We start from the raw sequence: 14,671 nt of genomic DNA on the forward strand, positions 1-14,671 counted from the left end.
GCCCTCGTTATTTGCCCAAATCAATACATGACTTGGCTATGTGTGATGTATGTGCGCACGAGAGTGATTGCGTGTGTGTCAGGTGTATGTGAGTGTGTGCGCGCGCAGGTGTGTGAGTATAACTGTAAGTAATAAGAGGGAGAGAAAGAGGAGTGTCATTTCTTTGGGATTATCGTGTGCTCTTGATTTGCGCCGGGGGCGGGGGGGGGGGGGGGGCGATAAGTGAGTAGTTTAAAACATTGATAACATAGATTTTGCAATGGTGTAAAACAAATATCATTTTCTACGACGAAGAGACTTCAAGTCAGTTTAAAGATTAATGATACTTCATGTTTTAGAGATGGCTGTTTGTTTACCTGTTACACCTATTACTTCCCTTTGCAAGCCGAATGCGCACTGCAACTTCAGATCAAATCACATAAGTATTACAGATAAACATTAAACGTATTAGCTGTCAATATTATTTCTACAAAGCCTACTTCAATGTAAAGAAGGATTCCTGCCAACATAAAGGTTGTTTCAAAACGCTCGTTCCTAGCGTTTTACAAGGTAGTAAACAGTAAATGTGTACACCTTTTTACATTTAGTCAAAACTTGACTAAATGTTTTAACATAGAGGGGGAATCGAGACGAGGGTCGTGGTGTGTGTGTGTGTGTGTGTGTGTGTGGTGTGTGTGTGTGTGTGTGTGTGTGTGTAGAGTGATTCAGAGTAAACTACAGGACCGATCTTTATGAAATTTGACATGAGAGTTCCTGAGTATGATATCCCCAGACGTTTTTTTCCCATTTTTTCGATAAATATCTTTGATGACGTCATATCCGGCTTTTTGTAAAAGTTGAGGCGGCACTGTCACACCCTCATTTTTCAATAAAATTGATTGAAATTTTGGCCAAGCAATCTTCGACGAAGGCCGGACTTTGGTATTGCATTTCAGCTTGGAGGCTTAAAAATCATATAATTACTTTGGTCATTAAAAATCTGAAAATTGTAATTAAAATTAATTTTTTTATAGATTGATCCACAATTACGTTCGTCTTATTCTTTATCATTTTCTGATTCCAAAAACATATAAATATGTTATATTGATTAAAAACAAGCTCTGAAAATTAAAAATATAAAAATTATGATTAAAATAAAATTTCCGAATTCGATTTAAAAACAATTTCATCTTATTTCTTGTCGGTTCCTGATTCCCAAAACATATAGATATGATATGTTTGGATTGAAAACACGCTCAGAAAGTTAAAACGAAGAGAGGTACACAGAAAAGCGTGCTATCCCGCTCAGCGCGACCATTACCGCACTATTCTGGCTTGTCGATTTCACTGCCTTTGCCACAAGCGGTGGACTGACGAAACTACGAGTATGCGGTCTTGGCGAAAAACTGCAGTGCGTTCTGTTTTATTCTGTGAGTTCGACAGCTTGACTAAATGTAGTAATTTCGCCTTACGCGACTTGTTGTTTTCTGTTTTTGCTAGACAAGATTTCAGTAAAGCATTCTTGGCCGTCATCGCGTAAAAGCAGAAAAGCAACAATAAACTGGAAGAAAGCGCATTCAGTTGACAAGCAACATGGCTGTGTGTTTTTTACCCCTGCGATATATTGTTTCTAAGAATTTGTAAAATACTGAAAGTTCGCCAACAATATTGTCAGTGTTCAAATGATTCTAAGAGGAGATGTTTGGTTTTTAGGCACCTCCGTGATACGAACACTACCCCTCTCAGTTATTGGCAAGCTTCTTCCTCCGGATACAGCAGGGGACAGCCCTCAGCTTGGATGTAATCCACGGAACAATCTTCTTGTATGCCGGGCCAGGTTGTGTCCCCTCCAGTTTGCTGTTGAACAATGGTATAATTATGTACTGTTTAATAACAAACGACTACTTGTACCCTGGGTTGGTATGCAGGAGTCGAGTTTGAATGTGTTGCATTTTAAAACCTCGACTTTTGTCTAGCGGCTAAGCCAATAAAAGAGAAACAATGAATACTGGACTCACCGTCCACCATCCTGAGATCGGGCCAGGCTACATGATACAAGCTGATCCTATGCGAAACATCAACTGCTCTACTGCTATCTGTTCACAGTTTGAGTCTTTTAACCCTTTCGCTGCCAATCAAAACTTCCTGACTGCCAGGGAATATTGGAGTTCGGGGTGTAATAATTCACAAAAAATTCTAGCTCCAAACTGGCAGTAGGTAGGAAAGTAAAACCTATGTTATTTTTAAAGGAAATTCAACCAAGAATCTGTTTTTAGTATCTAATCATGGAAATAATGCACAAGTGCAGGACGGGTATACCCGTCCTAAGGCAGTCAAGGGGTTAATGAATCAGTGGTTTTTTAAACAATTAAACTCTGCATGGGAAGCAGTCAGGATATTGATTTTTTGTATGTGTCCAAGTGTCCCATGTACAGGGTGACACGAAAAAAACAGATCCCACCAAAAGTTTAATATTTTCTGAAATAATCAGCCGATTCTTTTATTTTTTCAGGTGAGCCAAGCTGAAATGATGTTCTAACAGCCCACCAAGTTTGAGCTTCAAGATGTCATGGACAACGGAGCATAAGACATTTATAGTCGAGGCCTATTTTCGCCGGCGAACAGATTTGCTCGGGCTGCGCACAACAGACTCTCTGACTGAATCAATATTCCTCGGTGTCCTTGCTGATTTAGGTCGACCAGAGTGGGATCCCCTGTTAGGGTTTTTACTATTGAGGTTATTGACAGTCCCATGGTCTCTGAACTTATCCCTCCATCCATAGATAACTGATTTAACAGGAAAGTCTCTACGTCCAAACTGTCTTTTGAATTCCAGTTGAGCAGCGTGGATAGAATTCGACCGAAAATAGGCCTCGACTATAAATGTCTTATGCTCCGTTGTCCATGACATCTTGAAGCTCAAACTTGGTGGGCTGTTAGAACATCATTTCAGCTTGGCTCACCTGAAAAAATAAAAGAATCGGCTGATTATTTCAGAAAATATTAAACTTTTGGTGGGATCTGTTTTTTTCGTGTCACCCTGTATAAGGTCTGGGCAGATCTCAGATCGCTAGCAAAATTGTTTTCGTGGGAAGGACTCAGAATAATTATGTAAGCAGTTATTCGAAATGAAGTTATGTAGCTAATGTATGATGAGTGCGCCGAATAAAAAATAAAAAAATTCATCAGTCTTAATTTCGCATATTAGCGATGTTGTCATATAAAAAAAATTAAGCTTTTTGCAAAGAACAAACTACGAATTTAACATTACTCAACACAACGGTACAAAAGCGAATACACTACAATAATACTTTATTAACTCAATTAGAAAAATTCATGTTGTAGCTGACAAGGCCTCTCAACACTGACCCTCTCAACACAATTAACACCTAATAATAATATTTGTAATAAGACACTACAAATATGGCATAGGAAGTGTCGTTTTAGGGTGAAGTACCGTACCTTAATTGCGATTTCATGAGATGGTTATATTATCATAATGGCACTATTATGATAATTTAAAAATTGCCAGTATGTAGATTAATTGCTGTATTTTGGCACAGTATTACAATGTGTCTATTTGTGGCTGGAAAATAAAATAACGGTCAACAAATGCGCGCAAAACATAGAACTCAGTTTATCAGCTCCAGCGTCTGCAGTTATTACGGGATGGTTATCATTTTTCATGTGCACGGAGTTGGAAGGGCATATGTTACCTGGAGTATATTATATCTGCATACAAATATGGGTTTGTCCGTATAAGATTATAAAAAAGTCAATCTTAACACATTTTTAAATTGTGTTCTATTCAAGAAAACAGCAAACTGCAATGAAGTGAAGTGAAATGAAATATTGTGCACAATTTCATGTGGATATCTGTAATGGTTTTTAATATATCAATGCAACACGACCAAAAACCGCCTGACCTTGTTCAGGAAGTTATTCTTTTTTTTAGCCACAAATATATAATATATTTTTTTTGAATACCACATTTTATCTTCATACTTATCAAGTTTTATTATAAAAATGCCATGTGCTGGCCAAAACATTAAATCGCAATTAAGATACGCAAGTTTGGACGGCACTTCCCCTTTCAAGTTTAAGATTTTCAGTGTTGATTAATCGTAAACTGTGCACTTTATAGATGAGGATGATGATTATGATGAAGATGATGACAACAACGACGATGATTACCAAATTGCATTGCCGTTGACACCCTTCTTGCGCTTTCGATTGCGGTCTTCGTGCAGCTTCGCCCATTCCAATTGTTTGGGACCTCTGGCCGGCAAGACGGGAGGTGGAATGACAACATATGGCTCCTCGGGTGATCTGTCGAAGAGTAATATGTTCGTGTTTTAATTTAAGTACAGTGAATGCATCAATTGAAGACGATTTCAACATCTAAGAGGCAGCATTATTCACTTACGCCAAGGTATTATGTCATGTAAATCTATGTCTACACCCCCCCGCCCCTCTTTTTAGACAGCTGAACATTCGCAAAAACCCGGGTTTTACCGAGTCTTAAAAGGGTGGTAAATTGACCGACGTACGTCATGATAAATGGCTTCAGTGGCAAACTTCTCAAACACTGCGGTGACTCCCTGTCCGCAGTGTTCTCCCAGCTGTTCCAGATGTCCCTGGACCAAAACGTCGTACCCCGCATCTGGAAGACATCTGACATCGTTCCAGTCGCGAAGAAGTCGTGTCCCAAAGAACTGAACGACTACAGACCAATCGCGCTGACATCGATACCCTTCAAGTGTGCCGAGAAGATCGTCCTTCAGAGACTTCGACTTCAAACAGCTGACCACCAGGACCCGCTGCAGTTTGCTTACCGCAGCAACAGGAGCACCGAAGATGCTGTGTTGACTCTACTTCACAAGCTGCATGAGCATCTTGACCGGCCAAAATCGTACGCCAGAGTCCTGTTCATAGACTTCTCTAGCGCATTTAACACGATCCAGCCCCACCTGTTGATGGAGAAGCTCCTTGCCATGTCGGTGAACTCAGGGCTGATTTGCTGGATCTACAGCTTCCTTACAGGAAAGACCACAGCAAGTCAGGGTTGGCGAGCAGTTCTCCAGCACTCTGATGACAAACACTGGGGCCCCACAAGGGTGTGTGTTGTCTCCTGTCCTGTTTACTCTCTACACGGCGGACTGTCGGAGCAGTGATGCTTGCAACCTGCTCATCAAGTTTGCTGACGACTCGTCCTTGACTGGCATGATTCGCAATGACGAGTACCTATACAGAGCGGCGGTCGATGAGCTTGTGGGGTGGTGTGACAGAAACTACCTAGACCTAAACGTCTCCAAAACAAAAGAACTCATTGTCGACTTCAGGAGAGAAAAGCCAGAACTTCAACCAATCACCATCAAGGGTCAACCAGTTGAGACTGTTAAGTCGTATAAGTACCTGGGCATGGTAATTGATGATAAACTGGACTGGACTGAACACATCCGCGCTTGCTGCAAAAAGGGCAACCAGAGACTCTTCTTCCTCAGAAAACTGAAGAAATTCAGGGTGGACCAAAAAATCATGTCACTGTTCTTTCAGTCAGTAGTACAGAGCGTCACGCTATACAACATCGTATGCTTCCTTGGGAGCGCAAAGAAGACGGATGTTGATCAGCTGGGGAAAATTATCAGAACTGCTGAAAGAATCATCAAAGAAGAACTGCCAAGCATCAACTCCATCTACGAGAAGACAGCCATCAGAAAGCTAAATAAGATCCGGTCAGATCCATCTCACCCTCTCCATCCCGTCCTCGCAGCTCAGACTCCAGCCCGATCAGCATCGAGGAGGTTGCGCTCCTTCAAGTGCCGCACTAACAGGTTCCTGGACTCCTACTTGCCCTCTGCTGTCAGGCTACTCAACGCCACGACCTGAAGCAGCCTGTGTGATTTGCCGCCAACTCCGCAGCGATGGGCACTTTGGTGCATGTGTGGGTGCGCGGATGTTGATCCGCTGGTGTGAGTGTGTGTGTGTGTGTGTGTGTGTGTATGTATGTATGCCTGTGTCTGTGTGAGCGTCTGTGTGTGTGTGTGTGTGTGTGTGTGTGTGTGTGTGTGTGCGTGTGTGCTTGTGTGTTGTGATCGTGTGACTGTGTGTATGTATGTGTTTGTGTACAAGTGTGTGTGCGGGTGCGTACGAGTTTGTAGAATGCTCTTGGTCTTGATACACGCGCATGTGTTATCTATCCATGACCTTTTAAATCATGCCTGTGTGCCATTATTACCCACTCAATCTGAATATATTTTATTGTTGTTAGTTAAACTGAGATTGAGAGAGATGGCGAGTGAGAAAGAGAGAGAGAGAGTGTGTGTGTGTGTGTGTGTGTGTGTGTGTGTGTGTGTGTGTGTGTGTGTAAGTGTGAGTGCTGCGAGAGACGCTCAGGATGTTACATGTGTTTTAATGCAATTCTAATTCTAAGTTTACAGCAAATATGAAGCGGGCTAGAGTTATTAGTTTTAAGTGCAATCGTTTAATTCTTAATACATGTGATGTTTTTATGTCTGTGATCGCCTGACACTGTAAGGCAATTTTCCTTGTTTTTATGAGGACAGTAAACATTTTGAGTCTCTTGAGTCTCTTCTCCTGTCGATTTCAAGATTTCGTTGCAGTTTCACAGAATGTAAAGCCTCAATACAAGCACAATACACAAAAGAGTACTCTTGGATTATGATGATGATGATGATGGTGATGATGATGATGATGATGGTGATGATGATGATGATGATGATGATGATGATGATGATGATGATGATGATGATGATGATGATGATGATGATGATGATATAAAAATTACCTGGGATTTTCGTATATGTGATCCGCGTAGAGATTCTCGCAAGAAGTAGACACTCCAGGTGACTGTTTGGGTGGATCAGCCTGAATACCAGTTTCTTTTGTTGCCCGTTGACTGTTCTGGCTTTTGTCGGTTGAGTTGTTGTTGTTGGTGGTGTTGTACATATTTAAGATGCCAACGTGCTCGATGTGTATGGCACTTGATCTCTGACTGACATCATCGGATGAATGAGCTCGTCCGTTGTCGATACCCAATACAATGAGACATGGTGTCTTCCCGGCACTGTGGCTCTTCCGTTCTGGCTGGCAATGCTCCCACCTGTTTTCTTGCGGGTGAGGCGTTGGGCCAGGTATTACTAATTTCAGACCTGGTGATTGCTTTTCAGATCCTCGAGCGCTTTTCCCTTTTTGCGGAACGTTGCTGACGCAGGATGTCTTGCAGGTCAATCCCGACCTCTGGTTGTTAAAAGCTTCAACCCTGATCTTTCTTTCACCGTCCATCACGGTGTCGTTCTGCCTCTGTTCGACACACTCATCACGCTCCGTCGGTCTCATGTCCACCGTAAGATGGTGTTTGTTATCATAGTGACTGTGCACTTCTGGCGATTTGCTGTCCTCAGCGTCCTCATTGCAGAAGCGGATTATGCCGGGTAGGTCTATGCCTTCATCTGAGCAGATTGTTTGTTTCACAATCATGTCTTCAGTGACATTTATATATGAAGGTATGGGGGAGAGATCTCTTCGAGTCCGCGAACTTTCCTCGCGAATGGCTGACAGTTCCTTCTTCTGAGTGACCTCAACCGACTCGTGACCAGCTAAACGTTCTCCGTGATATGCTGGAGTAGAGTTCTTCTCGTCCTGGTAGCCGCTGACAACCTCAGCCTTGTGATTTTCGCGGTTTTCAGTCTTGGAAGGCGTTTGACCGTTTGCTTTTGCTTTACATTTGGTAGCCTCCGTGGTTTTGCGGCGCAGGTCGAGGACCGATGACGATGCGATTGATCTCTTGGGTGACTCAGCCTTTGATGTTGCTCCGGAATTATCGTATCGCTTCAAAAGGGTATCTTCCAAGTGCATACGGTAAGTTTCTTCGTATTTGACTACGGTAGTTTCAGTTGTTGGTCGACACGCCACACCTTTGTCGGCTTGGGCAACGTCACAGGCCATGGACGCTGCAGTCTTGTCGGAGCCAACCAAATGCAATTTCTCGCCAAACATAACTTGAAGGCCTCCATTAGATGGAGCAGGTTTGGGGAGGTCGCGGACGTACTCATGTCCTGGGCGTTTGTCCATGGGTTGACCGCGGCTACTATTTGCGCTGTTGATTTGTGTTCTCTTCTCTTCTTTGAATGACATCCTTGCCACGGCTTCACGTTTGAGGAAATCGCTCTGCAATTCCGCATTGCAGCCTCTTGTGTTTTGTGAATCAGTAACCCACATTGCAACGAATTCGTCTTGCTGTCTCGCGTTTTCGTCTGGACGTTTTCTGAGCGGTTCCTTTTCAGTCAAGGGCATATTTAGACATTTGTTAGGTTGTCTTTCTTTAACTGAAGACGACGCACCTTTAGCGGATGATTCAGTCATGTGTTTATCGCCATGCGCATGACTGCTGTCTTCTGTGAGCCTTGTGTGAGGGACGATATTCTGAAAACCTTCAGGGCCTGACAATCTGTCTGGAGGCATCAGTGACCCCTCAGAAGTAGATGACGACGTTGTAATGCAGCGTGATGAAAATCCACTGTCAAGTTCATTTATTTCAAGCAGCTCCTTACGAATCGCAGCGTGTGCCTGGTTTTCACACGTTTGAGTTTGAGTGTCCGTAAGTGGCTGAGAAGAATGTGGTTGCTCGGCTGATGGCTGGGATGGTTGTTTGAGAGTTAGTGAAACCTCACGGGGCGCACCGTGTCTTTCATGGCTGAACCCGCTCCCCAGGTTAAAAGACAGACATTTTACCATGGCGTCTCTGAACTGAGGGTTATTCCTGTTCTCCCATCGCATTTTGTGAGCAGCCAACACTGGAATACAAACTGGGGGCACCTCCTGCATTCCAAAGCCTGACAGAAGGGGAATCAGTTTCAGTCCTTGTGACTTCAATGGCCAAATATCATTCATTGCTTCCGTAAATAAGGCGTCTGTCTCAAACCCCTTTGTGCACAGTAGAATTACTGTTCTTGTGCAGTGTGGGGTGATCCCCAATGATCCCGCGTAAGACTCGGGTCGAATGTTTACCATTAACTCTACTTTTGGGCGATGGTTCACACTGCCACAGGGCAACCACAGATTTTTTTCCAGCCAGACTTTACACTTGAATGCGAAGTTCTGGTCTGTTTCACGCGTAAGGATAACAGCGTCGTAGGCAAACCTGGGACACACTTGAGGGTAGCTGGTGTGATCTGCTGCAGTGAAGTTCGAACTATGGGCTTCAGTGTTGTACGGATTTTCTGGAGAACACATTGTTCTTGCGTCTACCCTGAAGCCGCGTGCATGGAAATCCGTTTTGTCGATGTCTTCTGCAGCTGACTGATGACTCGTGAGTGCTAGATCACGCTCCCTCCTTTTTCGCTTTGCTCTGCGTTTTTGGCCCATGCTTTTTCCCCTTCTTTCTTTTGTTTGTTAGTCCTGAAGTGTCTTTCGTTTGTGTCTTCCTGGTTCGATCAGGAAAACATGCAACCGAATTTATCAGGAATACAAATATGAACGATCAGTAATTTCAGGTCATGCACTTGGCGATCTTTTGTACAGGCGAGTGCGAGGTTTGAAATCTGCCGAGACATGACTATTAGTTCTTCCGCACTGAACGCGGGGCTGTTCGGTAGCTCTCTCTTTTACATCAACATCAACTTTTCTCCAGCATTGGCAACGTCTTTAAACTCGTGAATCTCCATGCCATAACTAGGTCGAGGTGATAAACCCAAGCTTACGGCAATGGCCATGGTGAATCGATATCATGTCCGTTGACACCAGTAACAGTGGCTGAAATAGATAAAAGAAACCCTTCAGGTTCATGACAGCCCAAATTCAGATATGGCACAATGGCTCTTAAAAAATGAATTGTTTTGATCGGGGGGTTTAAAAAAAGAAAACTAGTCACAAAAAGAAGGGCAAAGCCCACACGACTCACATGCTGAACAGACCTTGATCTTTCTTTCAGAATAATTTTACAATAAAACTGAGAAAAACAATACTTCAAAATATATACATTTAAACTTTGAAGGACCCTGTGACCTTGACCTTGAAGTGAGGTCAAGTTGCCAAACATGTTTCTGAAGATCTAATGTATTTCCCTCACACATATGTAGTTTTGGAAGAGTTATTTTCAATAGTTCAAGGTCAAGGTCACTTCAAAATATATACATTTCAACTTTGAAGGACCCTGTGACCTTGACCTTGAAGTGAGGTCAAGTTGCCAAACATGTTTCTGAAGATCTTGTTACCATACACCATCAGGCCACAATTGGTGTTGATAGACTTAATAGTGTCCAAGAAATATACAATGTTAAAGGTTTCACAGACGGACGGGGGGGACGGACGCCCGGAAGGACAGGCGGACGATGTCGGTGAGTATAAAGACTCACTTTTGTAAGTATAATGTATTTCCCTCACACATATGTAGATTTGGAAGAGTTACCTTCCATAGTTCAAGGTCAAGGTCACTTCAAACTATGTATACAATCCAACTTTAAAGGACCCTTGCGACCTTGACCTTGAAGCAAGGTCAACCAAACTGGTGTCCAAAGATAGGGCTTACATTGCCCTGTATAGCATACATAGCTAAGGTTGCCATTCTCGATAACTTCAGAAAAAAATGCGAAAATGTGAAAAATGGTCGTTTTTAAGACAACAATTACGGCCCCTGTGACCTTGAACTTGAAGTGAGGTCAAGTTGCCGCACATGTTTTTTGAGATCTTGTAACCATACACCATCAGGCCACATCAGGTGTTGATAGACTTAATAGTGTCCAAGAAATATCCAACGTTAAAGTTTTCCGGACGGACGGACGGCGGGACGGACGGACGGACAACTCGGGTGAGTACATAGACTCACTTTTGCTTCGCATGTGAGTCAAAAAGGGGGTTCACCAATACTGCACAGAATCTGTACCGAATTACGTGCAGCAAAGGCGGCCAGTACAATTAACGCACCTACATCACGTGCTCGCAGCAGACCACGACATACGAAGATCAGTGACTTTCGTGCAGATAACTTCCTGTGATTTTCTCACAGTCACGGCTAGCTGAGCAAACTCTTTCCAAAATCGAAGAGGTGAAAAAACCCGCATCCCTGCAATCACTGCAAAACAATCTCCAGCAGATTTACAAATGAACTACATTGCCAGAGAAAGGGAGAATGTACGTTCTGGCTCACCGATTCCGACAGACCCTAAATATTAACGCAAAATAGGCTTCTGGACTAAACTTTTACTAAAATGAAACATGCGACAAAATCAGAAAAATACTGCATAAATCCATACAAAAAAAATACAGTAAAGTAAGGTTGTTTTGAACCAATGCCGGGTCTGTCGGAATCAGTAACCCAGAACGTACATTCTCCCTTTCTCTCTGTGCAACGCTAAATTTAGTTTCCATTGAAATATTAACTAGTTGCAGCCAGCGTGCGTATTGATCCAATCTGCCCGTACGGTCGGCTAGCCATAACTACCGTATTGATCTGGTAAAAACAAACAGCAAGCCTGTCTTCTATATTCCTCCAATGGCAAGACAAGATTAAATCATGTGATAGCAACAGTTACGTCACGTCCGCCCAACACTTGGTATTGATTGTAACATAGCCTGGTGATTTTGCCATTTCATTCCGGACTCGCCTGCCGCGCAGTTGTGTTTTCTGTGAGAGAAGTGTTTTTACTGTCACTATATTTGCTAAATATTTATGTCTCAAGATAGCATTTCTGAAGAATTAGAGAGAGAAATTCTTGAATCACAAGTTGCTCATCAAAATCTATTAGATTTTTCAACACAGTCATCAACTTTAATTTTACATTCACCAACTATGGATATACCGGAATCATTGAATGAATGGAATTCTGAGCAGTTTTTAACTATTGAAGAGCACCTCAGTTACCTCAACAATTTTGTTGAAGTATTATCGCAAATGAAAAATGAAGGGCCATCTCCGAGTGGAAAACTACCTAAATTTCCTTCACGCCCAAAACGGAAACTTTCAGATTTGTATGGAGGAAAACCAAAGAAAACCAAAACAACAATGACGTTCAATGAACTCCACGAATATTTAAAGTCAAAAATTGTTGATGTAAGCATGACAGTTAGGAAGGAAGTGTTCTTTTTTAATCCGGAAGATATCACATCATCAGCAAGTGCCATTGAAAAGTTAGTTGAGGGATATAGACACATACAAAGACAGGAGGCAACTTCAATGGGCTTCAATTTGCAATATGGAATGGTTCTAGAAATCGCATTTAAGTTTTATGAAGCAGAACAAGGCATTCATAATGAGACCTGGGATGGCTGGTTGGAAAGAAACGTTAAAATTTCTTCTACGTATGCACGGAGATTGAGGGAGATTGCCCGTTTACTATTTCCATACAGAGCCAAATTCAGCACAGTTGGGATGTCTTTTTATGAAGTCTTCAACATGAGAAAAGAACTCAAAACCATGTTTGAAAAGAATGAGGATATCAGGCTTTATTGGGCTGAGAAAGTGACGTCAATGGTTCCAAATATACATCAACAGCAATCACAAGAGTAGGCTGCAATCAGGTCACGCAACTGGCAGTTGCGCCAAAATAGGTCAACACCCTGCTTCGCGATTGGGCTGAGAAAGTGACGTCAATGGTTCCAAATATACATCAACAGCAATCACAAGAGTAGGAAAAAAGAGTTAGAGCTAACACTGCAATCAGGTCACGCAACTGGCAGTTGCGCCAAAATAGGTCAACACCCTGCTTCGCTTCGCTTCGCTTCGCTTCGCTTCAAAGGCTGCCTTCGGGCGGCCGCCGAGTGTTAACTTATTCAATTGACTTGTTTATTTGATTCAAGCTTTTGATAAGTGTACTTGGTGGCTGCTTTGAAACTCAACAAAGCCTTCTCCCCTTTCACAAACACTTCCCCAACGCAAGCAACTTCCTCTCCCCCGCTGCAGTCAAAACAAAGCTGTCATAGCGGGTTTTCCCGATTGACAAAAATTCTTATTACACACTCAGACTATTTGGAGTCGCGTTTGTTCTCCAGTGGCCAATTGCATAAGAATATTCTGGTGATGAATAAACGCGCTTTGTGTCATTAGCATCTAAAGATTTCTTGTTTACAATAGTTGTGTTGATCTGATGAAGCGCGGAACTGATCTTAGGGTTGTCATGGTGAAACACTCGCTTCTGAAACAGTGCTTCCTTGTAGTTATCATGCGATATGCTCGACTTTACAACCTGTTTGCTTACACCCTTTGCTTTTTTAACCACCCCTTTCTCACTTGCAACACTGTACATCTTTGCACGCAATCCAACATACTCCTTAATTATCTTCCCATTCATTTCATCTTTCATCTTTCCAATAACCTTCTTGTTAACATTTGAGTGCAATGGTGATTCTTTAGGGTAGTCGCAAGTGTCATAAAAAGAATCTTTTCCTTTTACTGCAGGACTTTCAGCTTCTAGATCTTTGTAAATGTCATCCGCTGGAATGTCAAGTAAGAATGAATCTGTGTCTGTGTAAAGTACTCTCGATTTGGGATATCTTGGTTTCAAATAATCATACAAAAACTCAAGCATCAACAGTTTTGACAACTCTAGCACAGTAAAGCCTATGAATACTGGTTTGTCAAGCTTGACTACAAGTTTTTTCATTAAGATACCATACAGCTGTTCATGAAAGTATTTAAAGTCTTGATACTGTGGTTTGGATGTCAGCTTGATGGCCTCATTTTCTCTTGTAACAAGTCTAACATCCTTTCTCTTGTGTGGGTTTTCCATTGTCTTACCAAAGCAACTGTTGTTCATCAGTTTAAAAAAGTCTTTCTCTGATGCATCAGCGGCTTTGGTTCTCAGTTCTGTGTTTTTCATGATGTAAGGTTTCATAAACTGTTCTTGATCAAATAAAATTATACGATGAACAGCCTTCAAAATTAATCCATGTCTAATGTAAAACTGTAACAGTCTGTAGTGACACACATACTTCTTTTTGTGAAACAGATTGGGCACCAGCTTTGGAGGTTCTCTTGGGTTTACTTTTAACCTCTCAGCCGCTAAAGGATAATCATTATGTAGATCATGAAGTGATAGTGGATAGTCTAAGTCAACTTCTAGTATCCATCCCTTTCGACTGTCTGGGCCTGCTTTTAATATTGTCAGCACAACACATTGTGAAAATGGTCCTGAATAGATCTTAAAGTTCCGAAGTGGAAGCGTCTGACACATTGCCCAACCATACAAATTGTTTGCATCTAGATACATGATGTAATTAGAAGGTTTCATAGGATCAAAGTCGTCCAAGTATTTGTTGTTGGCTTTGCAGTAATTGTGTGAAGCCATACTGATTCCTCCACGTAGTCCATTTTCAATCATCTGAAGTGTAGGTAGATCTGATAGCAAGTCAATCTTTACTCCTGTAAATCTAAGAAATGCATCCCAGCTCATGCCTGGTGCAGATATGTAATGTGAAGGATCTAGATTGTAGTGCTTCATACATGTTCTTCTGTAATTCTCAAATATATCTGCAAGTAAACAAACATCAGCCAACAAATATTGATCATGATAATCACCCATTGTATTACATCCTAATTTATTCCATGCAGTCTTAGCGTGTTCATAGTCTTCGTCACTTATACCTTTACCCTTCAGCCGTGAGAAGTAAGCATCCTTTGGTGGTAACTCATCTTCATCAAACCTCTCCCACGAATCCATGTATTCATATGGATAGA

General features: G+C 42.1%; 1 protein-coding gene across 1 annotated transcript; it reads right to left on the reverse strand.

Annotated features, from left to right (window-relative positions):
• Window positions 1–236: 236 nt before the first annotated feature.
• Window positions 237–9,857, reverse strand: LOC138975090 (uncharacterized). Its single transcript, XM_070347736.1, has 3 exons — window positions 6,788–9,857; window positions 4,174–4,308; window positions 237–1,836 (listed from the first exon to the last, which is right to left on the reverse strand). The coding sequence occupies exons 1-3, from the start codon at window positions 9,364–9,366 to the stop codon at window positions 1,722–1,724; spliced, it is 2,829 nt and encodes a 942-aa protein (XP_070203837.1). The 5' UTR covers window positions 9,367–9,857; the 3' UTR covers window positions 237–1,721.
• Window positions 9,858–14,671: the final 4,814 nt, after the last annotated feature.

Source organism: Littorina saxatilis, linkage group LG9, assembly GCF_037325665.1.
Source record: "Littorina saxatilis isolate snail1 linkage group LG9, US_GU_Lsax_2.0, whole genome shotgun sequence".
Taxonomy (NCBI): domain Eukaryota; kingdom Metazoa; phylum Mollusca; class Gastropoda; order Littorinimorpha; family Littorinidae; genus Littorina; species Littorina saxatilis.